Below are 27,762 nucleotides of genomic sequence, written 5' to 3' on the forward strand. Positions count from 1 at the left end.
GGCGGGGGCAGTGCCCGGTGTGGGGACCTGCTGTCTCTCCACGCTCCCTGGGCACTGACATGCTGGGCTCAGGGGCACTGAGGCTGGAAGAAGGTTGGGACCCACCAAGGTCCTGGGCAGGAGACCACGGGGGTGTGGGTGTGGGGAGCCAAGGTCATGCTGGGGACCCACGTCTGCTTGAGGACTGTCTCTGGGGAAATTTTGGTAGGTTCCAGGGTGGGGGAGCAGGGGGGCTCTGCCTTGGGCCAGGGCTGCCCATATGGGCTTTCTGGCTTCTCAGAAGGGCCTCTACCTCCAGAGTGTTGGGTCGGGGGCTTAGTGGGGATCAGAGAAGGAGAAGGCATGGGCTCCTCAAAGTCTCAACCAGGGAACCTGCTTCTCTGGGTCTGGGCAGTGGTCTTGACCCTGAGGACGGACTCAGGACCCCTCCCACCCCCGCTGGTGTCTGAGCACTCTTCTACCTGCTGCCCCTTCTCAGCCCAGAAGGGACGCTGCCCGTCCCGTCCTGTCCCAGGTGAGGCCTGCAGGGGCTGGCCACACCAGGTCGGGGGGCGCCCCAGGACAGGCTGCGTCTGGGGCAGCGCGAGCGCACAGGAGTGTGTCCGGCTGTCCGCCCTGCCTGCCCTGCCCCCCGGGAGGGCCTGCCGGGCCCCTCCCCCGCCCCGGACAGGCCCCGTGCACGGGAAGATGACATGCGTCCTGGGGCAGATAAGGGTCCTGTCCGTGGGGTCACTTCAGTTTGTTCTCCGGCACCTTCTAAATATACCCTCCGAGGGGTTCTTATCGCAGCCAGGCTGAGCTGAGCGGCCAGGCTTAGTGGAGGCGACACTGCAGGGGTCAGAGCCACCCCCACAGCCGTGGGCCTTGGGCGAGCTTGTCTGCTCGGCCTGGCAGCCCTGCCTCGGGTGCGCCTGCCATCCAGCACCAGACCCTGAGGGCCGGGACACGCCTCAGCCCCCTGGCCAAACCCCGCCCAGCGCCAGACCCTGAGGGCCGGGACACCCCCAGCCCCCTGGCCAAAGCCGTCTGGAGCCTGTCCTCTCACCGCCAGGTTGGGCAGCCCCTCGGGGGTGGGCAGTCTGCAGCCAGAGACCCTGCCCCCTGGCTGGACCCTGTTTTCCTGGAGGTGTGGGGCCGGGCCTGGGGAGGAGCCCGCGCCGCGGCCCGCTCTCCACCGGCCGTTCGGGGCTGGGGCTCCAGGCAGCCTCGGACCCTCTTTGTCCTCGGATGAGGGATGGGCCTGCTTCTGGGGCTTTTCGTGAAGCCAGAAGGCACAGGAAGGTGTGGATCGACAGGGCTTGTCCCCGCCTTGCTGCCGGGCACTGGGGCCGTTGAGGGGGTGCGTGGGGCCTGGTGGAAAGAGTCCAGGCTCCCAGTTGGCGCTCTGCTGTCCAGCGGATGCTGGGAAAGTGCTTGTGGCTGACGTGGCCCGGGCCGGACGTTCCGAGTCTAGTCGCCCATAGCCTGGTGCTCGGACACGGCTGCTGTCTGTCTGTCTGCTCTCTTTCCTTGCTTTCTCTCCTTCTACTTATTGGTGTGGAATCTTAGTTCCCCAACCAGGGACTGAGTTGAGCAGTGGAAGCGCAGTCTTAACGCTGGACCACCAGGGAAGGCCCTTTTATTTAAAAAATTTTTTTTCTTAAGACACCAATTTATTTACTTATTTTTAAACGTTTTGGTTGCTTGGCCTGTGGGATCTTTGTTCATTGACCAGGAATTGAACCCATGCCGCAGCACTGGAAGGCAAAGTCTCAACCAATGGACCCTGGGGACGTCCCCCGCTGTTACATTTCTGATCGTGTAACAGATCCTTGAGAAAACGTGCATGTGCTCCCTCACAGCGCCCCCATCCCTGAGACCCCCATCCCTGAGACCCCATAGCTGCCTCTCTAGGGCCCAGGAAAGACTTTGACGTGACCGCTTAGGGTGATGTGGTCAAGCCCTCAGCCAAGGCCTGTCCTCACCCTCCCCCAGCAGCCCCCAGCCAGCTTGGCCCTTGACAGAGGGGGACATTCCACCCCCTGAACACACGAGGGCCTGGTGCGGAGCCGCATGTCGGAAGTGAGGGGACACTGGGTGTGGAGTGAGACACGAGCACAGCCGCCCACCCGTGTCCTCGATGGAGCCCGGCCGCTCCCCGGACCCAGCTGGGCCTGGCCGTCCCGCCGCCTGCCCTGCAGAAGGCATGGCCGTGCTGGGGGCGCCTCTGTCTGCACCCTGTCACCTCGGGCTGGGGGTGCAGTCGGGCTCTGGGGCCTGCAGTGCCCCAGCCTGGGGCCACCAGGGCGGCGCTGGGTTTCTATCCGCACTCAGGAGCCCTGAGTCCAGTTGTCGGTGAGCAAGGTGGCGCTTCACTGCTGGCGGACCCGTCACAGGCCTCCTGAGTGTGACCCCATCCTGGTGCCCAAGTTGTCCCCTCGCCTGCGTCGTCCTGGGTTTCCAGAAGAAGCCCCGAGGAGGGGGTGAGGGTGAATCTGGGCAGTCACTGCCCTGCTGGTGGGCAGACACTGGGCGGAGTGGACATGGGCAGTGCCTTGCAGGCGTGCGAGGGTCAAGGGGCCAGTGGCGTGGGTCGCCAGGCTGGGCGCAGTGTCCCCACAGGGTCTTCCCTGCCAGGCGTGGATTGGTCTTCTCTGGGAGCAGTCCTGTCTCCTCTGCCTCTGGGGCCGACTTCGGGCAGCGAGACCGTGGTCCTCGCCTCAGAGCCTTGCCCGCTGCATCTTCTGCACTCCTGGCAGCTGGGGTGGCCGTGGCTGCTCCCCACTCACATCAGAGTTCCCTCCCACCACCCCCAGCTCCTTTCTGCCTGGCACTGTTGGCATGCAGTCTTGGGGAGAAGGGGTATGTGGAGAGCTACCTGGTGTCCTGGCCCATTGGAAACCCTGTAGGGCCCTGGCGGAGTGCACTGGGGTGGGGTTGGCAGGGCAGGGCAAGGAGGAAAAAAAATGGCACAAGAGAATTTCACTTCTGGATGAACCCTGGGGGCCTGCATGGAGGAGGTGGCATGGAGAATTCTGTCCACTGAGTTCTTGAGTTCAGCCTAAAACATTCAGTCAGCCATTTAGGTACCACGTCCCATATGGGACCTTCAAAGCGGACATCAGAGATCCTCTGCCTGTGGAGCCCTTGCTCTATCGGGGGCAGCAGGTGGTCAGTGGTCTGATGAGAGCAGGGCAGGGGACATCAGAAGGCCTCCTGCCTGCCTCAGGGAAGCCCAGGCCTATGGGGCAGGGGGATGCCTGGGAAGGTGGCTTTGGAGTTCAGACTTCATTGGAGAATCTTTAGCTTGGAGGGCTGGTGGAATTTGCATCCTCCTAGGATTGCCCCCTGGAGAAGGCAATGGCAAGCCACTCCAGTACTCTTGCCTAGAAAATCTCATAGACGGAGGAGCCTGGTAGGCTGCAGTCCTTGGGGTCGCTAAGGGTTGGACACAACTGAGCAACTTCACTTTCACTTTTCACTTTCACACATTGGAGAAGGAAATGGCAACCCACTCCAGTGTTCTTGCCTGGAGAATCCCAGGGACAGGGGAGCCTGGTGGGCTGCCGTCTATGGGGTCACACAGAGTCGGACACGACTGAAGTGACTGAGCAGCAGCAGGATCGCCCCCAGCTGCCAGGTGGACATTAAGGCTTGGGCAAGGAGACCAGTGGGCTGCAGATTCTGGTGCAGTCCTGGTGGCCCGTCCCCTGGGGTTGGAGACCCCCAGGCAGAGGAGGCCTGGCCTCTAGGGAGGTGCTATGTGCACAGGAACAGTCAGGGCCCATCCAGAGTGTGAGGCCCTGTGTCTCTGGGGTCCCTGGCCCAGGTCACTTTTAGAAGAAGTGTTGACTGAAAGCCCGCAAGGCTGAGGACGGCCTCTGTCGAGAGACAGGGATAAGCGTCTTCATCTCCTAGGAGCTCCTTGTGGCCAGGCACTCTGGGATCTGTCTGATGGGATCTCGCGCTCATGGGACCTTGGGGAGACTGGAGCTGTGGGAACAGTGGCCTCACCACACCCAACTGCCCACTGGAGCCCGCGTGGCTAGGGGTCGCATCGCCCGAGGGAGCCTCTGACAGGAATGAGAGCCGGTGCCACTGAACACACCTCACGGGAGGTTCAGAGTCGGGGTGGCCTGTGGGAGCCCTAGTCCCGGGAGTCCTGGCTTGGACACCGCCCAGCACATCCCGGGGAGAGGGAGTGGTGGGCCGAGTCCCTCCCTGATGTGATGGGGTCTGCACGGTGGGGTGCTAAACTGTGCGTGACCTCGCAGACACCTCTCTCCGCACCCTAGTCCCTGGAGCCTGGGACCTCGCTCGGGTCTCTGCAGGCGCACTGAAGCTGCAAGGGGATGGGCTCTGAATGTGCGCTGGACTGCTTCACGGGGGCGCCACGGCCACGCACTGAGCCACGTGCCTGGTGCCGCCTTTTAAAGGCTCACTGAAAGTTTGCCGAGCGCTTTCGTCATCATAAGCGATTTGTTCATTTAATCAGTTCAGTCGCTCAGTCATGTCTGACTCTTAGCAAACCCATGGACTGCAGCATGCCAGCCAGGCCTCCCTGTCCCTCACCAACTCCTGGAGTTCACCCAAACTCATGTCCATTGAGTCAGTGATGCCATCCAGCCATCTCATCCTCTGTCATCCCCTTCTCCTCCCGCCCCCAATCCCTCCCAGCATCAGACTCTTTTCCAGTGAGTCAACTCGTTGCATGAGGTGGCTAAAGTACTGCAGTTTCAGCTTTAGCATCAGTCCTTCCAATGAACACCCAGGATCGATCTCCTTTAGGATGGACTGGTTGGTTCTCCTTGCAGTCCAAGGGACTCTCAAGAGTCTTCTCCAGAACCACAGTTCAAAAGCATCAATTCTTCAGTGTTCAGGTTTCTTTATAGTCCAACTCTCACATCTGTCCATGACCACTGATAAAACCATAGCCTTGATTTAGCCTTGATTAGACAGACCTTTGTTGGCAAAGTAATGTCTCTGCTTTTTAATATGTTCTCTAGGCTGGTCATAACTTTCCTTCCAAGGAGTACGTGTCTTTTAATTTCCTGGCTGCAGTCACCATCTGCAGTCATTTATTAGAACACTTGATAAGTCACAAAGGCTGAATAATGGCCCCCAGAAATGGCAAACTCCCTGGAACTTGTGAACGTGACCTTGCTGCTGCTCCTAAGTCACTTCAGTCGTGTCCGACTCTGTATGACCCCATAGATGGAAACCCACCAGGCTCCCCCATCCCTGGGATTTTCTAGGCAAGAGTACTGGAGTGGTTTGCCATTGCTTTCTCCGGAACGTGACCTTAGGTATTTAGAAAAAGCATCTTTGCAGAGGTGATACGTTAAGGATCTTGAGGGGGAGAAGATTCTGGATTCTGGGGCAGGGGGGCCCCAATTCAGTGACAAGTGTCCTCATAAGAAACCCACAGAAGAACCAACCCTGGGGTGGGGGGGCCCATGACGTTGGAGGCAGAGACTGGAAGGATGTAGCCCTGAGCCCAGAGATACCCGGGGCCCCCGGAAGCTGGGAGAGGTCCAGGGTCTCCAGCCCGGCCTGCCCACCAGCACCTCCGCCCGCCCCCGTGGGTCAGCCTTGCGTGTGCAGTTCCCCCTGGGGGAGGTGGAGCACTGAGGGCTGGGCCTGGCCGCTGGAAGCAGGTCCCCCACCCCTGGGGAGGCTCGGTCCCTGCCTTGAAGCTGGGGCCGGCTTGGCCTCGCTGTCCCTGAGCCCTGGGTCCTCTTGCCGGGCAGTGAGGACTGGAGGGGCAGCCCAGAGTCTCCTTCTGGAGGTGGTGTAACGCCTTCCGCGTGGGGTGAGGGGGTGCACGACGCCCAGCACCTGGGCCAAGGTGTGATTGGCGATGTGCCCGACCCCGCTCCACCCAGGACAGCGCTTGGCACGGGCTGGACCAGGGGGGTGTGTCTTGGCATTCTGTTGGGTAGTGTTGCCCCAGCCCCACGGACAGTCCTAGTGGGACCTAAGGCCAGCGCCCCCCTGGTGTCCAGTGCCACGGGGGTGTCGGCGTCCGGGCGCAGGCTCCCCAGCCCACCTTGTCCTGTTTGTTCAGGGATGTTTGGAATCTCCCAGGTGACTTTTGTGCAAAGGGGAGCCCCTCTGATATGGCCAGAGTTTGAACGTCAGCAGCTAATCTATTAAATCACACGCTCCCAGTTCGGCCTTGAGGTTCAGGCGGCGGGACAAGCCCTTTGTCTGTTATTGGCCCGAAGGTCCTAGCTGGGAGGGCGGGTCTTTGAACCTCACACAGCCCCATTTATAGCCTTAATCAAACACGGGCAGCAGTCCAGGGCTTATGTGTACATGTCATTTACCTAGTTGCCTTTTTTTCCCCTTAACTTACACAAGCTGTGGTAAGATACGTGTAGCGTGAAACCTCCTCTCTGACAACGTGTAAGCGCACCGCTCGGGACACGAAGTCCTGAGCTGTGCTGTGCAGCCATTAACTCACCCATCCTCAAAGCCTCATCCTCCCAAAGGGACACACTCTGTCCCCAGAACACCGGCTCCCCACCCCCGCGCCCGGCCCCCGCCATCCTGTTTCCCGTCTCTGTGGGTTTGGCAGCTCCAGGGCCCTCATGGGAGTCAAATCGTACAGGACTTTCCCTTCCGTGAGTCGTGTTTCACTGCGCACAGCGTTCCCAATGTCCGTCCCTTCACACAGAATGTTTTATCTGGACCAGCAAGACTTTTCCAAGTACGTAATCGTTATATGTGGAATATGCTCCCCAGGTGGTGCAGTGGTGAGGAATCCACCTGCCAGGGCAGGAGACGCAGGAGTCATGGGTTCCATCCCTGGGTCGGGAAGATCCCCTGGAGGAGGAAATGGCAACCTGCTCCAGTCTGCTGGCCTGGGAAATCCCCTGGACAGAGGAGCCTGGCTACAGTCCACGGGGTCACAGAGAAATTGACCGCACAGATAGGGTGCGGCTAACGCTCCCTGACGGCCCCAGTGCTGCGTCTCAGCCTCCCGGACCTCGCTCAGAGCTCGCAGAGCCCAGAGGCAGAGGTCTGTCACTTATGGGTTCCGAGTGCGCCTTGAACAGGCTATATTCCCCTTGAACGTGGAACGTGTGCTTCTTATTCACGTTTTAGCATCACTGGGGAACATCCAGGGTTGAAAGAGGTTTCCCTGTGGACCAGAGAGACCGTGCCTGTGGACTTCCCTGAGGGTCCGGTCTGTCCTGCCCTGCCTGGGCTGAGCCCGCCAGGCACCAGTGCCGCTGGGGGCCCAGCCCGTGGGGGTGGGGTCCTGCCGTCCGCCCCCGCTGCTCCCTGGCGCGCCCTCCTGCTGGACCACCGCCCTGGCACGGCTCCTGCATTCCTCCGCGTTCCCTGGGCATCTGCTGCCTCAGATGCTGAAATGATATCCGATGTCCGATAATGGCACGGACGTCCTCGGCGGGAGCCAGCGGCCTTGCGCCCAGGGTGGATTGGCCGTCAGGGCATCAGCAGGCCATCGTCCTCGCCTTGGCCATGGCCGCCTCCCGTGGGCATGCACACGCCGCCCCTGGGAGGTCTGGTCGGGCAGTGATGGGACCTGAGGGGGTCTCTGCCCAGCCCAGCCCCACTCCCCACACCTGGGCAGAGAACAGGACGGTTTTCCCCTTCCCCTGGGCCTTGTTTCCCCAGCTCTCGGAGGTCTGCGGCTGCCTGACTGTGGAGCCTCCAGACCCGAGCTGGGATGGAAGGGGTGGCCAGCCCCGCAGAGGCAGACGGGGAGCGCTAGGCCCCCCAGGTTGCTGCCAACACCCCAAGGGCAGGGACCCAACCTTGGCCTCGCTGAGGCTCCTGGGCGCACACACTCGGAGCAGACAAAGCACCCTTTGTGAAATGATTCTTTCTGAAACCAGCACAACGTGTGCAGGTATTCGAGGAGCTGTTTAGCCTTCAGAAGACAGAGTGACCGAAGCTGACACACAGTGGAGGGTAGTGAGCCCCGAGCCCTGGCGGCCCAGCGGCCCCCAGGGGGGCGCTCCGGGGGGTCCCTGCACTCTGGCCCAGGGCCTCCGCCGAGGTTCTGGGTGCACAGTACGGGTGGGTGGGGTTTCCATGCACCTCTGAACAGGAGCCGAGGCTGAGGATGCCCACCCTGACGTACCCTCCCTGCAGGCCTGTCCATAGGCAGAGCTGCTGTGGCCAGAACCCCCTGTCTTGGCAAGACTCCGTCCCCCCCAACCCCGGGCCTCTGTGCCCTGGCCTGGCACGCGGTTCTAAACGAGCTTCACGGCTCTGTGTCCATAGCTGAGGTCGTCCTGAGAGCGACAGTACGTGGTCAGTTGCCACCCTGGCAGCAAGAGTCGACAGGGACAGGTCTCGCAGAAGAGCGGCCACTGCCCCAGTCCTCCGAGGCAGCTGAGTCACCCCCGCGGGGCCCAATGGCGACGCCTCGAGGGGCAGAGACGCTGCGTGGGTTCTGCCCACGTCCTCCACCTCAGGAGGCAGGGCCGGTAGAGAGTTCGGGACGCTTCGCGCATGTCCTGGTGGCGGGGGCTGGAGGTGGGGGACCCGGGGAGCCGTGGGCAGCAGGACCCACAGGCCTGGGCCCGGCCCCAGCGGGGGCCAGCCGCTCCTTCCCCACCGAGGGCCTCACTGCAGCCTTGGGGACAGTGGCGTGGGGCACAGGGCTTGCGGCTCGGGGCTTCGGCCAGTGTGCCGGCATGGTGACTGTGAGCCAGCGGGGGTGTCAGTGTCCTGACCTTTGCACCCAAGTGTGACCATTCGTGGCAAGCAGGGCTTTGCGGGTGTGACTCGGTGAAGGGTCTGGGTGTGGGCGGCTGTCCGGGTCACCTGGAGCATGGTCAGTGTCACCGCAAATGTCCTTTGTGGGGAAGGGAAGGGTCAGAGGGGAGGAGACCACCCTGCCGCGCTCCCGGAGCCTCCCCGGGGCCTGGCCTCACCCCCTCCGTGGTTTGACCGCTTGGGGTTCACCCTCAGGAAGCGTGGAGCCCTAGGCCCGGTTTCCTCATCTGTAGCATCTCTCTGCAGCTGCCACGGCCGTCGTCTCTCGGGGACGCATGTTACTGTCTGTACAGTGAGGCTGGGCGGTGCGGGCAGTGGGGACGTCCTTCCCCGGGACAGCTTCTGTGGCTGGACAGGCTGTGCTGAAGCGTCTCCGCGGGCCGCAGGCAGAGAGGGTGTGAGGCGGAACACGGGTCCAGCCTCGGGCGGCCCCGGGGCTGACCCCTCAAGTCCCTGCGGAGAGGAAGTGGTCACGGCTATGTCGACGGGGACACTGAGGCTGGAGGGTGGTCTGGGCCAGCTGGCCAGCCCCGGGCCTGCTTTCTGCGGCTGCCTGTGCCCCCGGGGGCCTGGGGGCGAGTCTTCGTGTCGAGCACGCTGCCCTGTTGTTGGGATGTCCACGGAGCCCCGCAACTGTCACCCTATGTCCAGGACGTTTACCGCCCCAGAGGAGGCCCCTCAGGCCCCGTGGTCCCCAGGCGGCTCTCTGCCCCGTGAATTTCCCCTCTGGATCCTTGGAGACCACATGGGCAGGGCCTGGCTTCTCAGCCTGGGCCTCCGGGGCCCATCTGCCCGTAGCCTGGGTCGGAGCCTTCCTGGCCGGGTGGTGGCCGCCTGCTGTTGGCCGCACTTGGTGCAGGCCTGGCGGGCGGGGCTGGTGGCACTGGGTGCCCTCAGGCCCCGGGGGGAGGGCCGTCCTCGGGTGGTGGGCGAGCCCCGCCCCTCGCCGGCCGTGTCTGAGCGGGCGGGCGGGCAGCCTGGCCGAGGCGGTGACCGCATGTGCTCCTGTCCCGCAGCTTCCTCATCGTGCTTGTCTGCCTCATCTTCAGCGTGCTGTCCACCATCGAGCAGTACGTCGCCCTGGCCACAGGGACCCTCTTCTGGATGGTACGTACCAGTGTGAGGGGCCCTGCGCTCTTGCCCCCGGGCAGGTGGGCTGCAGGGTGAAGCCCGCTGCTCCTGGCCTCTCCCACCCACGGGACCCTGTGCCGGAGCCCCACGTGGGCTGGCTCTATGGGCTTGCCCTGCCACCGGAGGCCTAGAGGCGGTGGGGACCCCGTCTTCTTGGCTCCCTGCCTTGGATGTGACCACTGGGCTAAGAAAGTGGAAGAATGACGGGACCCTGGGCCTGGTGGTCTGGGAGGGCTTCCGGGAGGAGTGGGCTTCTGAGCTGGGAGGGAAGAGGACTTGGGCACAAGGCGCCGGGGTCGCGGTCTGCTCGGCCTGCGCCAGGGTTGCTGTCTGACTGGCACACAGATCTGCGGGCATCCCCGCCCCTGCCCCCAGCCTCGGCCCAGGGTGCCCCTGCGCTCGCCAGCTGATGGCTGTGAGCCGGGGTCCCCGAGTGCTCGTGACGCCAGTCGTACTTCACGCAGGCAGCTGCACGGTTCACCGGCCGCTCTGCACGCGTGCTCACGGGGTTTCCCCTTCTTAGGTCAGAGCCGTCTGGGTGGATCTTGCGGCTTCAAATCGCCGGGGCTCATTGGGAGCATCCTGGTGGAAGGACCCAGTCCACTCTCACCCGGTCCCTCTCGCCGTCCCCCGCCCCCAGCACCACTTACTGCAGAGTGCGTCTTTTTTCCCCACGCTGATGGGGACCCAGACGTCCAGGGGCTCTGCTCTGCGGCCCTCCTGTTCTGTCCGCAGCGCGTGTGGCTCTCCACGACAGCCTGCTTCACCGTGTGGTTAATGTCGGTGTCCGTCTTCCCTCTCGGATCACCTGGGGATCCCTGCTTGTCTCTTCTCCCCAGTGACCTTTACGATCAGCTTGTCTGCCTCCCAGAAAACACCTGTTTGATGAGTGAATCTGGGGAGGCCAGCATCTCTCTGGCGTGGGGTTGTTCTGTCCACGGGCAGGGCGTGTCTGTTTATCAGAAGGGTCTCGTGGTTTGGGGATGTGGGCTGTAGACAGCTGCTGTTGTGATCAGTATGGTAACAGTTGCTATTGTTAGTCGCCATCACCAATGGAGTCTCCTCTGTTATGTTCCTGGGGGGGGGTTGGTGTCTGGGAGGGCCACTGCCCTTGTCCCCCGTGCGGCCTGTGGCTTCCTCTGCTCCTCACTGTTCGCGGGGGTTTGTCCTCTGACCCTCCGGTTGTCCGTCTGGATTCGCTGCTGCCAGGTCTGGTCCGGTGCCTCGGCTGGGTGTGGAGACCAGCGTCTCCCAGTTGCTTTACGGGGCGGGGCGAGGGGGAGCACCACGTGTCCTGGGGGAGCGTGCCGGCCGGGCAGACTGCTGCGCGTTTGCTGGGCTGGGGTGGGCTCCGGGCCCCGGGAGAGGGCAGGACTCTGCAGCGACGGCGTCTGCCCCGTGAGTCGTCGTTCTATGCTTCTCCGTGTCCTGACCCCCTCTCTGTATGAGGACCCCAGTCCTACGGGACGAGGACCCACCCTAGGGACCTCATTTTACTGTAATCACCTCTTTAAAGACCTGTCTTCAAACACAGCCACATCTGAGATCCTGAGGTCAGGATCCCAATATAGGGATCTGGGGGGGGTCATAGCTAAGGGGCCACGAGGCCCCTGAGTGACCAGGTTGGCTCACCCTCTGCTGGAAGGTTCACTCCTGCGCTCTGAGAGGCCGCCACAACATTGAGTCCCATCGGGGTAGGGGTCCCAGGGACGCCCTCCCCCAGCCTAGGCCCTGCAGCACCGGGGGTCCCGGTTTGCAGGCCACTTGGCCCCACCCTCCTGCGGCTCAGGCAGGGCCCCCAGGTGCAGCCCACACGGGATTGTGGCTCCTGAATCACTGCTGATGTCAGCACATCCCAGGCCCGGCTCTGGGGCTGCAAAGCAGACTATGGAGGCCGTGGGTCACCCCAGGACGGCTTCAGGGTCGGGGGCAGGCCCTGGGAGCCTCGGGCCTTGTCTGGTCCGGCCTTCCTTCTCCCTTCGGCCTGTCTGGGAGCTCCCCCGTCCCCTGATATTGCTGCTCACAGCCACACCGGGTTTCTTGGGGCTTCATGATGCGGGCAGGCCCAGAGCCGGGCATGGTGGCAAAGGGGCCCCAGGACCGTCCCCGCAGCCCCCAGGCCCCTGCTGGCTCCCCGCCTCCTGGAGGAACTGACGGCGCGCAGTCCGGGCGTCGCTGAGGTCCACGCGCCTCCTGGTGGCCATTCTCGGAACTGCGTTCTCCCTGAGGCTTCCTTCGTGGCTCAGTTTGTAAAGAATCTGCCTGTGATGCAGGAGACTCAGGTTCGATCCCTGGGTCGGGACGATCCCCTGGAGGAGGGAAAAGCTACCCATTCCAGTATTCTTGCCTGGAGAATCATAGGGACAGAAGAACCTGGTAGGCTACAGTCCCCAGGGTCACACAGAGTTGGACACGATTAAGCAACTAAACCACCCCCACTGAGGATCGGGGCTCAGCTGGAGCTGGAACCCTGGGGGTGTGTGCCAGCGAGCAGCCCCCCACCTCCCAGCAGAGGGCCCCTACTGCGGGTGTGTCCCCTGATCCACGTGCCCCCATTCTGTCTGCCACAGTCGTGCCCCTCGAGGTGCCCTCTCCACACCGCGGCTGTTGGCTTGGGGCGGGGAGTGGTGGTGGGGAGTTTCCAAAACCAAGCTCTGATCATTCTAGAAGCTCTAGTGGTATTTTGGATCTACTGGGCCTCTTGGGCCCCCAGTGCTGCGCAACCTTGTCTGTACGTCTCCCGGCTCCCTCTGCTCCCATGGAGTTTGCTGACCCCTGACCCTGGGCCCTCCCACTGCCTCGGGGCCCTGGCACATGCTCCTGCGGGCCGATTGACCCTCTGACCTGTCGCGGGACTGACTTCCCACCCGCCTGGTCAGACTTTGACTCGGCCATCACCACTGGTGCCCCCGCGACCGCCATCTGCTGGGGCTCCCTGCTCTCCCCTCGGGGGCTGGGCATGGGGGTCTGCAGGCTGAAGCAGGGAGCCCTTGCTCTGCCCCCCACCCCACCCAGAGCAGGGGCCCACAGGCGGCACCCTCCGCAGGCCCAGAACGGTGCTTCTGGATTTGGACACTCCGCTTTGAGTCCAGGAGCCCAGAGGGGGCTCCGAGGGGCTCCCGGAGCTGCTATGGGGTCCTGGGCCTCGGCTTCCCCATCTGCAAAACAAAGGCCTGGGGGAGGATGGCCTCAGATGTAACCTTTTGATGGCCTGTACTGAGTTCCCAAAGATTTCGTAACTCGCTGGCCTGTGGAAACAGGTCCTTTGCGGTGGGTTTGAGCTGACCGTGTCCAGCCGCCTTTGCAGTCGTGGCCATGGGGCGGGCAGTGGGGTATCAGGGTCACCGGGAGGAATGCAGCCGCAGGGGCCCAGGCTCCAGGAAAGATATGCATTGTGATACGAATTATGTCAAGGGTTGGGGCAGGAAGGAGGTAAGAGGTGAAACGGGACTGGGGGGCGGACAGGGTGTCTGCAGGGATTCTGAGGGCTTCCTGGAAGAGGGGGTGCCCTGAGGGTGGGAGCAGGAGGTAGGTGGGTGCAGGGGCCTCCGGGGCAGGCCAGGACCACCCCCTGCAGCTGGCGGTGGGCAAGACAGGCCCGGGGTTCCGGGGCTCTGGGTGGAGGCGGTGGCCAGGGGCTCCCTGGAGAGGCTGTGGTCTGCGGGCTGGGGACGGGTGTGACCCCAGGCAGGGCGCGTCGGAGGGAGGGCGCGTCGGAGGGAGGCCTCTGCGGTGGTCGCAGGCCCCCGGGGTCGGCGCCCAGGCTGGGGCTGCAGGACACCAGGTGGCGCTGTTGGCCGCGGCTCGGGGGCACTGCTGGCCGGGACCCAGAGCTCCGAGCCAGACCACAGCCCGGAGCCCAGGAGGGGCCTGGGCTCGCACAGGGTTCTGAGAGCAGCTCCGTGTTTAAATGGTGTAAAAAGTCCTTCGAAGCTGTTTTCCCACAGAGCCCACATGTCTTCCTTTTCGTGTGCTGGTTTTTATGGGGCCGGAGAGCTGCTGTCTCAGCTCTGGGCGAGGGAGCCTCGGGCAGCCTCCGAGGGATTAAGTATTTTGCTGAAGCAGGGAGATCTGGGGGGGCCTGAAAAAGCCATCTGGGGTGGGGTCTCATCGCTGCTGCGGGGTCTGTCCCGGGCCTGTTCAAGATCTGAGCCCTGCTCGCAGCTTCTGGGGAACAGGGCTCCCGACACAGTTCCTGAATTCAGAGGAAGCTGTGTGTGTGTGTTTGTGTGTACACGTGTCTGTGTGCAAGCGTGCAGCGCGCCTGTGTCTGCTTGGGCACATGGCCGCGTGCATGCTCTGTGCCATGTTTTGGGGTGCACACGCGCCTGTGGCCAGGCTCCAGCTCTGGGCGGCTCTCCCGTGCCCCCGGCCCCCGCCGGTCTGCTGCTGTGGCAAACACACCCCCTCCCCGCTCCCTGGGGGAGGAGACCCTGGCTGGGCCCAGGTGAGGGGCTGGTTTTTGTCTCCGAAATCGCAGGGTGTTTTTTTTTTTCCTTTTTCAAATCCCACACAAAGAGAGAGGCCCTCGAAAGCACAGCACAGACCCCGCGTATCCCGAGCTTCTGGTGGGAGCATACCAGGGATTGTCCTGCAGTGCCTGCGGTTGAAAACCCCGTGAGCCGCAGCCCGGAGGCCTAGCGGATGAGGTCATCGCCAAGGCTTCCTCCCTGGCCCAGGCTCCCGGGGGCCCCTCCGCGGTGACCCAGCCCTCCCTCCAGCTGGATCACCCACCCTGGGGCCCCAGCTCCCCCAGCTCCCCCAGCACAGAGGAGAAGACCATCCCACCCTCTAGGCCTCAGTTTCCCAGCTGTGAATCCAGGCCCCACGGAGACCACTCCCCCTCATCCCCTGGCCCCTTGGTGGGCCCCACGTTTCTCTGGAATGAGGCCTGGGCTCTGTCTTCTGACCCCTGGCCCCAGCGCACACCCCGCTCGCTCCGGCCTCTGCAGGCCCGCCCGTTCCCGGCCCGCTACACCCTTCAAGTGCCAATCAAGGCGGCGGCGCCGAGTCTGGGCCTGGGGCCCTGCTGGTCATGCTGTGAGCCTCCGCATGGACGGCGTGAGGCTCACAGGGCCGGGCTCCGGGTGGCTGGCACAGGTTCTCCATGAACAGATCCCAAGGTCGTGCCTGCTCCTGGGCTGGCCCCTCCCTGGGGGGCTGTTCTCTCAGCTTTACCCTCTCTGCTTGGCGAACTCCTACACATCCAGCAAAGCCCCGCTCCTGTACATCTGCTTCCGGGGCACCTTCCTGCTTGCCCAGTGACATGGCCGGCTTTGTCCTGTGGCCCCCACATGCTCTGGGGAGATGTCTCCCCGCTGCGGGGCCCTGAGCCCCTGGGCCTCTGTCCCCGGCACACGGGCACTGCCCGGTGAGGACTGTTTCTGGCTGCCGGGGCCTTCTCTGTGCTCGTCCTCAGAGTGCAGCCAGCCCAGCGCTCCAGCCTGGTGTGGGGGCGTCCTCACCTGCGTCTGTGCAGTAAGCGTTTCCAGGGCACCCACTCTGTGGCCGGGTCGTGGGCTCCACTTCTGCACCCAGGATCCTCCCTGGGGCCTGGGTAAGACGGGGCCGGTGCCAGAGTGTGGGAGGGCCTGACCCCCACCCCCAGGAGCCAGAAGGCCGTGGGGGCACCTGAGTGCACACGTGTGTGCCCATGCACACAAGCGCCCTGCCAGGCCAGGGTCGAGCTGTTGCCTGGCTCGGGCGTCCCGCTCGGCCCGCTGTGGCGCGGGGACTCCGGGCCGCCCCGTGGGCAGAACAGAGCCTCCTGGGTCTGGGGTAGAAACACTGGGAGCTGGGGGCAGCCCCCCACAGCAGTGTGCATTCTGGACGTTTCTGCGCCAGCTTCTGGTTCTGGCGTGAGCCAGTGGCGCCAGCTCAGGTGCCCTGGAGGCCTGACTGTGGGGTCTGACCCTGCAGCTTGGGGTGTGGGGGATCCGTGGCTCTGGGCTGCAGGGGTCCCTCCCCCTCCCGAGGCCCCGCTGCGAGCCGCCCCCAGGAAGGCGGTGTGCAGAGACCCTGACCCCCGGGTGAGGGGGCTCAGGTGGGTGTTGGGGCTCCCTGCTGCCCCTTGGGCAGAAATGAACTGGGAGCCCGCCCTGGACAGTGCGTGGCTGGGGCAGGACACACTGCTGGGTTTGTCTCCCACGTGCCAGGAGGGGTGCGTGAGGGCTCAGGTGGCCCCCCACAACCCCCACATCTGGGTGTCTCCCAGTGTCCCCTCGTGAGTCCATGAACAGAGGCTTCGGGGCCACCAGGCACAGTTTGAAGCTGCTGCCCTCACGGGGTCTTGGCTAATTCTCCAGAGCCCCTTGGCCACCCGGTGGGGCCCTGAGAACAGAGCCCCCCACCCCGTGATGCTGTGGACCTGGGCCCGAGCCGCCTGCCACGTCCCTGCCCTCGGGACGGCCCCTCCCTTCCTCCGGCCCCTCCGGGCGCTTCTGTCCGCCCGCCCCTCCCGCCCCCTCGAGCCCCTTGGCCTCTCCCAGCCTCTTGGCATTCCCCCTCGCTCTGTGTGCTCGTCACAGGCTTGTGGCCTCTTTGGCTTGACGGGGTCCCAGCTCTGCCTGCGGGGTCTCCCTCCTGGGCTCTGCGGGGCCAGTGCCGCCGCCCTCGCCACGTAAGTGGGAAGGGCCCCCCTGCCCTGAGGACATCCACGCAGGAGGTGGCCGAGGGCTCGAGGTCGCGGGGCCCCCGTGAGGCCCGGGGTGCTGGCTCTGCATCCCACCCCTGGGCCATCACGCCTGTCCGCCAGGGGTCCCTGTCCCTGGGGCTCCTGGCCGTGTTCCTGGCCTGGAGGCAGCTGCTCCTGAGGGGACAGCTGACATTCCTTCCTGCGGGGTCTGCCCTCGGCCTGGAGCCGTGAAAACGGGAACCCTCGGCTGTAACCGGAGCCTGCCGCGGGGCACGGGGCCCTGTGGGTGGAGGGGTCCTGGGGCGCCTCGTGTGCGTGAACAAAGGCGCCCTGTGAAGCCCACGCTCTGTCGCGGGCCAGGACTGTCCTGTCCATCAAATCGGTTCAGAACCAGGGGCGGCAGGGGCAGGGGGGGTGTCTGTGTAGGAGGTGGAGGGAACTGCAACGTGTTCGAAACTTTCCCAAAAAACACGTAACCCGATCCCGTGCGAGTGGCCTGGGCTGGGTCACGCCCTGGGCCAGCCAGGCAGTTCTGTGTTGGGAGGACAGGGCCCCACCTGGGGGCTGAGGGCCGGGGCGGGGGCCCGGCTGCGGCCACCTGCAGCCCCGATCCCGTGGGAAGCGGGCGCCTCCTCCGGATCTCCTCCCCCAAGGCCCCCGGGCCCCCAGCGTTTCCTCCGGGAGGAAATTGGAGTTGGGGGCCCTCGGCTCCCGCCGGGTGGAGGGTGCTCTGCGGTCCAGGGGAGCGCCTGTGATGGCCACGTGGAGGCCCCGGGGCTGCGACTGGCCAGGGCTCTGCCGGCTGTGTGAACCGGCCAGGTCCGGGTCTGGCTGTTTGTTTCCCTGGTGTTTCCTGTTTGCAGGCTGTAAAGCTCTGTGAGGCAAGGTGAGAGGTGGGTGCCGGCTTCTCAGCTGCCTTCTGGGGTGTCTTTGCGGGAGACCACTGAGAGCCCCTGAGGGCACCCCGTCTGCCCGAGGCCCTCCCCATGAGGGAGCCTGGCCTGCCGGGCCCATGCCCTGGGGCCCCTGGAGGGAGAAACAGTCGTCCCGCTGGTGCAAGCAGCTGGGCCGGGGGCCTCCCTTGGGCAGGAGTCAGGCCGGGATCGCAGCAGGCCCCACGGCCGCTCCTGACACTTGCAGCACCTGTGTGTTGTGTTTGTGTGGTTCCCACATGCCCATGTGTACATGCGTTTGTGTGGCCCCTGGGGCTTTCTTAGGAAAGACCCTGATACTGGGAAAAATTGAGGGCCAGAGGAGAAGGGGACAACAGAGGATGAGATGGTTGAATGGCATCATTGACCATGGACATGAGTGAGCCAGCTCCAGGAGATGAAGGACAGGAAGGCCTGGCGTGCTGCAGTCCACGGGGTCGCAAAGAATCAGACACGACTGAGCGGCTGAACAACAGCAGGGCTTTCTCTCCTAGCCGCCAGGTGTCTGGGCGGACTCGCTCCCCAGCTCCCCCACCGCACCCTCTTGTTCTTCACCCTTTCGGAGGTCACGGTGACTCAGCTCCAGGCTGGGGTGCAGGTGGGTGGGGACGACTGGGCGCCCTGGGTCTGGACAGACGGGAGCTTGGCTCGGCCTCCCATGTCAAGCCAGGTGCCCCTCTGGCCCTTCTGGAAGGCACCGACTGTGCAAGCAGGGGGTCTTCCCCTGTACCCAGGCCGCCCATCAGCCACCCCCAGGAAGAGGGTCCCCCACACTCTGCCCCCTGTGGTGTGGGTCCTGCCAGGGGGAGTCTGCTCTGTCTTTTCCGTCACGCCTTGCCCGCCAAAACGCAGGGCCCAGGACAAAAGTCAGACACTGGGGCGGGGGCGCCTGCTGCGGCCCACAGCCCCTCCATCGGGGATTTAGCGGGATTAGAGTGTGCCGTCCGTAGGACAGGTGCTTCCTTTATACTGGGCCCGAGGGCTGCAAAGGAGCACGTCATTAAGCGCCACATTCAGTGGGGTCTCTGCTCGGGGTAGCTGGAGGGCCGGGTTTTGTTAGGGCTTGTTTTCACGTCTGACCCTGGCCAGCTGGAGGGCCTTGTTTTAAGCACGGGGTAACAGCTGACATAACATGATGGGATCAGGCTGAACAGGCAGCCGTGCCGCCGGGGGCTGGCGGGGGCTGGCACCGGCACTCCACGTGGGGGTTCCCGGGGGGCTGCCCGGGGCCGTCATCAGGGATAATAGGATGAGCCCAGAGGGGCCTTGTGGCCGTGGGGTGCGGTGTGGTGGGGTCCGCCAGCTGTCACCCCCCAGACAAGTGGGCCGCGGGAGTCGCCGGTTGCTGGGTGGGGGCTGGGGGCTTGCAGGTGCCAGAATAATTGCCCAGGAGCCTGCATTCAGATGGGCTATAATCACGTTCTCTGCCTCCCCAGGTCACGGAGAATGGAAGCCAGGGGCCCCGGCCGTGCGCCCATTGAAGTGTCTCATTGTGTGGCTTCACGGGCGGGCGGAAAGGGCTGGCACAGCCCTGCGGGGTCGCGGGCTGCCACCGTGCACCTTGGCCGCCCCCACCCCGGCCCCTGACTCACTAAACAGACCTGGGAGCGGCAGGGGGCGCTGACTTCTCTTTCTGCTTTTTACTGCCTCTCAGTTACGTGGTGGTCTGGCACGGTTGGTGGGTTGGGTGAAGGGGGGTACCTGTGGGGGCCCCTGGGTCTGGGGGCTGCTCTCAGCCCCCTCCCGTAACCCAGCAGGAGACCCTCCTGAGCAAGGCCTGCCCCCCATGCCTAGCAGGCTGCCCGTCAGCTCCTTCTGGGCCCCTGGGTGCCCTCCTCCCACCCCAGCTGGGCTCAGGAGGCCTTGATGACACCCAAGAGTGCAGAGGGGGCCGAGAGAGCTCTCCAAGCACCCGAGTGCTATCGCTCAGACTTGCCCAACTCTTTGTGACCCTACGAGCTGTAGCCACCAGGCTCATCTGTCCATGGGATTCTCCAGGCAAGAATCCTGGAGTGGGTTGCCATTTCCTCTTCAGGGGATCTCCCCGACCCAGGGATCGAGCCTGGGTCTCCCGCACTGCACGCAGATTCTCTACCGCGGAGCCACCAAGGAAGCCGAAGCATCTGAGGGCCGTGGGGGCTTGGGGGCGACGAGCCCCTCCTCACACACGGGTCTGTGGGCGCCATTCCTGCTGGGCCGCCCCGGAAGCCGAGTCCAGGCTTCAGGCTTTCACACTTCCGCTTCCCCTCGGCTGGCTACTGTGACATGGAGACTGCCCCCAGCCCAAAGCTCACGGCAGGGGTCTCGCCTTTGAGTTTCCAGGTGGACCCAAGCCCGCTGGGCTGAGGAAAGTTTCCCCGGCTGGCTGGCACCCAAGACGGGACGGCCGCAAGGTGGTGGTGCCCGTTTCCCCACCTGGTAAAGGCATGTCTGGTCCAGCCGGACGCTGCCAGAGAGGCAGGCATACCCGGGGATGCGCACACACATACGGGGGGACACGCGTGTGGACGCGCTCACGTGCAGACATGCTCATGTGGTGTGCACACTCAGGCACATCCATGAGTCTGCACACACACGTGCATACAAGCACGCTCGGCCCAGAGCTCCGGCCGGCGGGGAGCGGGGCCCCCTCGGGGCCGCGTTCCATTTGCACGCTTAATCCAGACACTGTCAGCACGGGAAGCTGGACAGGAACAAAATGTGAAGTGTGTGCCGAGAGGCACGCCTACCCCCTCCCCGCTGGCCGGTGACGGCCTGGTCAGTCTCCGAGCACGACAGAGCTGAGGATGATTTGTGTGTTCAGAATGTAGTTTGCTGGGGACGCCTGGGGGGGTGGGGGGGATGGCATCTTTATTTCATCTTCAGTTTCTTGAGCTGGGCTGTGTCTTCTCCCAGACCATTCTCTGAGCCCAACCGGGAGGGTCGGGGATGGGAGCTGAGGTCCTTGGTGGTGGGGACCAGGCTGGGTCCATGTGCATTCATTTCTCAGCATCATCAACCCCTCAAGGTCCCTGGGCCTGGCTGCAAAAGCCTGAACTTGACCCCAGAACCCTGGTGACCTCACTGTGTTCAGGTTCCTGGAGAGTGGGCCTTGACTCCCTCTGTTAGGGTCCCCCGAACATTCCCCCACTTTTACTCAGGGACTCTGTCTTCATTTCAGGTTCAAGGTGATTTTCCTCTAGATGAGAACATCTCTCAGACTACTTAGTGGCTCTGGGACGTTGGGAAGAGGTCTTCCCATCCTGGGAGCCTATGAGGATTTCTGCAGCTGGGAGAGTCCTCCCTAAGTTCCGTCAGTGGCCTCTGTGTAAATGGGCAGCTGGTGGCCCTGGAGGCCTCTGTGCCCCGTCTTCAGAAGGTCACAGTGAGGGGCAGCAGGCCTGGGGCTGCAAGGTTCCACCCCTTTCTGGTTCGGAGTAGGCTTGCTGTGGTTAGTGACTCTCCAAGGGCCCAGAACTGGGCTGTGAACCCTCCTGGTCCTCACACTAGGTGGTGGGAAGGGGTCCAGCCACACCCCCTCCCCCTGGAGCTAGCCCAGGGCCCCCACCCTCTCCAGACCTCAGCCTACAGCTCAGTGCTGTGGTGACTCCGGTGCCTGGGCCGTGGGCATGAAGGTTCTCAGTCCAGGACTGATGGCCTCGAGGGCCAGAGGGACCCCGGTGAACAAGTGGCCTCCCCTTCCTGGCAGGGTGGGGTGCTGGGGAAGTAAGAGGGAAGGCCTCAGTGCCTCCCGAAAGTGCCTGAATTGGGAGCCAGTGGCCTGGATGAAGAGTTGTTTTGGAGCACTTCTGTGTCTACAGCACCTGAAATGCAAGGGAGACGGACAGACAGACAGACAGGCTTGGGCTTGCCGTGGCGGCTGGGAACCTCTATGCAGTAGCCTCTGGTTTATTGACTGCTGACTTCAGCCAAAGCCAGCTTTATCACAGCATGATCAACACCTGCTCGAAGGCCGTATTGAAGGCGCGTGGCAGACGCCGTGAGGCCGCCACCCCAGAGCTGTCCTCCGGCCCTGGCCCCTCCTGCCGCCCCTCCCAACTCAGGAGGCCGCTGCTGCCCGGCCCATCGGCAGACACAGGTCTGCACTTCCCGGGGTCCTCTTGTCAGGGAACCCCACATGTGTGCCCCTGTCTGGCACCCCACGGCGTTTCTCGGAGGTGCATCCAGGGGGTGTGTGTCCATGGGCCGTACTTTTCGTTGCCGACCTGTGTTCTGCTGGGTGGATGGGCCACCAGCTGTTTATTCAGTCACGTGGTGGTGGGCCTTTGGGTTTCCCGTTTAGAGCTACTGAGGAGACATTTGCATGCCAGTCTTTGTAAGGACTTGTATTTCTTTTTTTTTTAAATATATTTTATTGAAATAGTTGACGGGCAAATGTGTTAATTATTGCCTTACAGCCAAGCGATTCCATTATATTCTTTTTAATATTCTTTCACATCATGGTTTATCACAGGATACAAAATAAGTGTTCCCTGTGCTATTCCAGTAGGACCTGGGTGTTGACCCATCCCGTATAGAATAATTTGCCTCTGCTAACCCCAAGTTCCCAAGCCTTCCCTCCTCCCTGCCAGCCCACTTGGCAACCACAAGCCTGACCGAGCCCGCGTGGACCGCAGCGCGCCGGATTCTGTGTGAGTGGGATGAGCAGGGTGACGCTGCAGCCCTGACATGCAGACGTCACCATGTTTTCCTGGATGTCCTTCGTCAGGTGGAGGAAGTTTCCTTCTAATTATTTTAACATGAAGGGATGCTGAAATTTGTCCAGTGCTTTTTCTATACCCCTTGAGATAATCATGCTTTTTTTCTTCTTTCGTCTCCATATGATAAATTATATTGATTGATTTTTCAAATGCTAAACCAAGTTTGTGTTTCTGGATAAACCTGACTTGGCCACGTTGGATTATTACGTTTTCTGTATACTGTTGAACTTAATTTGCCAGAATTTTGCTAAGAACTTTCGCACCTAAGCTCACGAGGAATACCAACTACAGTCTTCTTAAGATGTTTTTTCTTTTGGTGTCAGAGTCACGCTTTCTGGTGGCATGTTCTGGGACGTGTTCTCTCTTCATGTGGGCAGAAGAATGGTGTAGAATTGGTCTCCCCACCCCGACAGTGTTGTTTTTTTACCCTCGTTTCTATTTCTGAATTTATTTTTTTGAATGGCCAAAAGTGACTCACTGCTTCTTTAACCATCTTTGAAAGTATTTTGTGAGCTAGAGAACTGTTCTTATTTCTTACCTACATACAGGGTGGAATTCATCTGTAAAGTCATCTAGGCCTGGACTTCTCTTATGAGAAGACTGTTGACAAGATTTTAAGTGCATTTGATAGTTATAGTCAAGTTATCTGTTTCTTCTTGAGTAGACTTCGTGTTTTGTGTGTTTGAAGGGATTCATTATTTCACCCAAGATGTTAAATTTAATTATGAACAAAGTTCATAGAATCTCATTATTATTATTATTAAACAATGGTAGGATTGTGGTGATGTCTCTCCTCTTGTTCTTGTATATTGGTAATTAGTGACTTTTTTTTTTTTGATGATGATGATGATGATCAGTCTGGCTAGAGTTTTAGTGATTTTGCTGATTTGAAACAACTAACTTTTAACTTGGAGTTTCGTTGGAATTTTTCCTTTTTTGTCATTTCATGGCTTTTGCTCTGATTTCTCCTGCTTGGTTAGTTTCTGTTTTCTCACTTTTTTCTAGCTTCTTCAGGTAGAAACTGAGGTCATTGATTAAGTGAAGTTGCTCAGTCGTGTCCGGCTCTTTGCGACCCCATGGACTGTAGCCCACCAGGCTCCTCTGTCCATGGGATTTTCCAGGCAATAATACTGGAGTGGGTTGCCATCTCCTTCTCCAGGGGATCTTCCTGACCCAGGGATCGAACCCGGGTCTCCGCGTTGTAGGCAGACGCTTTACCGTCTGAGCCACCAGGTCACTGATTAAAGACCTCTCTCTTTTTCCAGTGTTGCTGTTCGTTGGCCTTTGTTGCTGTTCAGTCACTCAGCCATATCCGACTCTGCAACCCACGGCCTGCGGCACACCAGGCCTCCCTGTCCTTCACCCTCTCCCGGAGCTTGCTCAGACTCATGTCCCTGAGCACTGAGTCAGTGATGCTGTCCAACCGTCCCATCTGTCCCCTTCTCCTCCCACCTTCAGTCTGCCCCAGCATCAGGGGCTTTTCCAGTGAGTCAGCTCTTCGCATGAGGTGGCCAAAGTACTGGAGCTTCAGCTTCAGCATCGGTCCTTCCAATGAATATTCAGGACTGATTTCCTTTAGGATGGACTGGTTGGATCTCCTTGCAGTCCAAGGGACTCTCAAGAGTCTTCTCCAACACCACAGTTCAAAAGCATCAATTTTTCAGTACTCCAAGTCTTCTTTATAGTCCAACTCTCACATCCATACATGACTACTGGAAAAACTACAGCTTTGACTGGTGTAAAGACCATTTTAGTTGCATCTCACAGATTTAAATGTAGTACGTTATTTTCATTCCATTCCAAATATATTAACATTTTCTAAATTATTTATGATTTCTTCTTGGATTCATGGGTTATTTAAAAGCATATTACTTACTTTCCAAACATTTGTGGATTTTCAAGATGCTTTGTCTGTTACTGATTTCTACTTTAACTCATTTGAAATAAGAGAAAACACTTAACATGATTTGATTCTTTTAAGATTTGTTAAGACTTGTTTTATGGCCCAACATGAGATTTATCTCTGTAAATATTCTGTGCATACTTGGAAGAAGTGTGCGTTCTGCCGCTGCTGGAAGGACTGTCCTGTAAATGTCAGTGAGGTCCTTGTGGGTGGCAGTGTTCTTGTCTGCTGCAGCCTCCCTGACTGCATGTCTGCTTGTTCTATCAATTATCGGGAGGGGCCTGGGGATCAAAATCTGCAACTCTAATTGTAGCTCCATCTTTTCATTCTTCCACTTTTAGTAGTTTCCGTCCCATGTTTCTAAGCTTTGTGACTGGATGCGTTAGTATGTAGAATTGTTATGTCCTCTTGATGAATCAGCCCGTTTATCTTTATGAAATGCCCGTCTTCGTTCTGGTAATTTTCTTTGCTCTGGAATCCACATCGTCCAGCTTTCCATTCATTCGTGTTCACACAGTACATCTTTTTCACTTCTTTCACTTTTAACCTCTTTGTGTCTTTACATTTAAAGTGTGTTTCTGGTGTGAAGCGTGCAGTTGTCTTCTTTCGTGAGTCACGTTTAAATGCTCCCCTTGAAGGGCGTATAAGCTTATCCGCGTGTGTTCGCACGACGGACATTATATTTAAAGTGTGTTTCTCGTGTGAAGCGTGCAGTTGTCTTCTTTCGTGAGTCACGTTTAAATGCTCCCCTTAAAGGGCGTGTAAGCTTATCCGTGTGTGTTCACACGATGGACATTATATTTAAAGTGTGTTTCTGGTGTGAAGCGTGCAGTTGTCTTCTTTCGTGAATCACATTTAAATGCTCCCCTTAGAGGGCGTGTAAGCTTACCCGCGTGCTCGCGCGACGGCGTTCCTGGCTCTGCTCTACGCAGGTCTGTTTCGACTACGTGGCCCTCGTCACAGTTCCTGTGGCAGTTTTCTCAACAAGACGTGTGTTCTCTGCTCTTCAAAAATATTTAGAAAGGCTTGTGCTTTTGTTCTGAGAGTTACTTTTGTCCTTACAGCTTTTAAAGTTTCCTTAGTGGCTGATTTTTGTGAGCATGCCAGGTGGCACGTGGGACCTGAGCTTCGGACCGGGGATCAGACCCGCGCCCCTGCGCTGGAAGGCCGGGCTGTAGCCGCTGGGCCGCCGGGGAGGCCTTTCTCGCGGCCTCTGTCTCTGGCTCCGGTGCCTGGCTCGTTGGTGTTATTCCCCCTTTAAGCCCCAGGTGTAGCCTGTGCCACAGACAGCAGCTCATTCCATTCTCCTTTTGTGAGTCTCCCCCTACACGTCCAGGATCAGCAAATGAATGCTCAGAGGGTGAGGAAGGCTGAGCGGGGTGGGGGATGGGGACCTGGTGGCCTCGTGGAGCAGGTGTTTCTGAGTGGGGGCGAAGGACCAATTCCTCTGAGCATTTGGGGGACAGCGGAGCTCTCCACAGAGGGAACAGCTCCATCCGGCGGACCCTCCTCAAGTGTGTGCCTGGCCCACGTGTGTGTGTGTGTGCGCGCGTGTGTGCGTGCGTGCATGGGGGTCAGCCTCACACGCAGGGTTGGGATCTTGCTCCAGGCACTCGAGCTTTTCCTCCCAGGAGCTGGATCTGCACACGTGATGCCTCTGGCTGGTAGAGGTGGGATGGGCAGGCTGCAGCAGGAAGCAGTGAGGTGAAGGATGGTGGCTTGACTGGAGATACCATGGATGCATGAGTTTCTTTCTCAAAAAAAGAGAAAAACAATAAAAAACTGACCGTGTGGCAAAATAGAGAAAAAGCAGGAAATGGGGTGGGAACCTTTTCTTATCGTGTTATCTGCCATATTCTTATGTCTATTTTTAAAGTCTCACATTGAGCTAAGAAAGAAAAATCTCTGTTTAGCTGAAAAATTTCCGCCGCAGTTCCTGTGCCCTTTCTCAGCCTCGTGGGTGCAGAGGGCACCCTGATATCCTGTGGGGGTCACGGGAACGTGTCTGCAAATGGCAAGATTTATCAGTCCCTCGGGGAAAGCATTTCTGCAGAAGGTATAGGTCTGTGGGGAGGTGGAGTTGTCTTGCTGCATCGCAGCCTGGCTGGCTGCGTGAAGGTGTGTGTGGGCATGTTTGTCAGAGGGTGGGCCCAGGGACCCTGCACTGCACCCCCACCCCCCAGCCCCGGCCCTGGGCAGCTGCAGGGGAGCCGGAACTGGCGGAAGCCACGTGGGGTCTCTCCTCTGCGTTGCCCAGCTTGTCACCGTCTTCTCCAGCCCCATTTCACCCTTTAGTGTCTTGATCCCCTCACCCGCTGGTCAGTTGTCCTGGAGGCTGGTGGAGCTCCCGGACCCCAGACTGTATCCGGAGACCCTGCACCTGGGGCGAGGGGTTGTCTCAGCTGCCAGCTCCAGGGAGGAGGCGGTGGTCCCTGAGGGGCTGTAAGGGGCTTCGGAGGGGGGTCCCGCATCCAAGCCGTCAGCTAATGGCACGGTCCCGCCTGTGGTGGGCAGTGTGGGAGCCCAGCGCTGCCCAGTGTGCTGGCCGTGGCAGGTCTGTTTCTGGAGGCCTCTGTGCCTGTTTATGCGCAGGGCCGCGTGCTCCTGGAGGCCTGTGGTGTGTCCACCCAGCACCAGGGTGGGCTCTCCTGCCCTCCCCAGGCACCTGTGACAGGGCTGAGAGGTGCTCTGTATGCTGGGGCCTCTCCTCTAGCAGGACATGTGGCCAGCTCCCCAGTCCTGCTCAGCCCTCCTCTGCCACCGATCCGGGGCCTTGGTCCCCTGCCACCAGCCACCCAGCGTGATCCTGAACCCACGCTGCCGTCTGTGGGGCAGGGAGAGCCCAGGGCCACTTTGTGGGTAGGATGCAGGGGGTTCAGGCCCGTGGGGGTGGGGACAGACCTGGTTTGGTGCGTGGGTCCGTAGCGACCCGAGGGGAGCCGTCCCAGGCCCCCGACCACACCACAGATGCAGAGAAGAATGGCTGGAGACAGTGTGACTGTGGGCAGAGTGTGCCACTGAAACTTCCTTCAAATTAACTTGATAAAACTAGCAGACTTTTCTCCAAAAGAACACAGCCGAAAGCGTAGAAAGTTCCCGCATCCCCCTCCACCGTGCACACGGCTCACCGACTAGAGGCTGTGATTAGCTTGAGACCGCGGCTCCCGTCGGGGTCCCGCTGGGCTCTTCTCTCTGCAGGTTTTGACAAATGCGCGGCGACGTGCACTCCGGGTCACACAGGCGGGCTCGCCGCCCCGCGCTCCCCCATTCACCCCTCTCTCGGCCCAGCCACCGCTGCTCTTTTTGTGTCTCTCGAGTCGACAAAAGCAGACACCATGGGCTTTGGCCTCCGCCAGTGTGAGGCCCTGGCTCAGGCCACGTGTGGGAGCTGGCGGGCCGCGTGCCCGGCCCCCTCACAGCTCGAGGGCTGCCCTGCAGGCTCTTGCCTGGCCAGTGGGGAGGCCCACCCCTCCCTGGAGCCCAGCGCCTGTCCGAAAGTAGGGGAGGGGGTCCGGGTCCTACCACAGGGCGGCCAGGCCCTGCCTATGGTTCTTCTTTTCTAGAAGTGTCTGTGCTCCACAGCCGTGAACTGGGCTATGCTCTGAGCACACCTAGGCTTGGCTGGTAGGGGTCAGAGGTCAGGCTCTCTGACTTGGGGTCACCGGGCCCCAGAGGGCGGAGTGTCCTCCAGGGCCACATGACTATTGCCATTTGTGTGTGGCCTTC

At 60.9% G+C, this 27,762-nt stretch overlaps 1 protein-coding gene across 6 annotated transcripts in view; it reads left to right on the top strand.

Moving 5' to 3' along the window:
- The window catches only part of KCNQ1 (potassium voltage-gated channel subfamily Q member 1), a 376,265-nt gene that overhangs the window by 47,109 nt on the left and 301,394 nt on the right, over positions 1-27,762 (top strand). For all 6 annotated transcript variants that reach the window (XM_055415250.2, XM_055415251.2, XM_088832131.1 and 3 more), the window contains exon 2: positions 9,753-9,843. In XM_055415250.2, the coding sequence (XP_055271225.2) occupies positions 9,753-9,843 (91 nt within the window). The remainder of the gene's footprint in view (positions 1-9,752; positions 9,844-27,762) is intronic.

The sequence above is a fragment of the Moschus berezovskii genome, chromosome 25, assembly GCF_049115385.1.
Source record: "Moschus berezovskii isolate FMDL1 chromosome 25, NW_MosBer_1.0, whole genome shotgun sequence".
NCBI lineage: Eukaryota > Metazoa > Chordata > Mammalia > Artiodactyla > Moschidae > Moschus > Moschus berezovskii.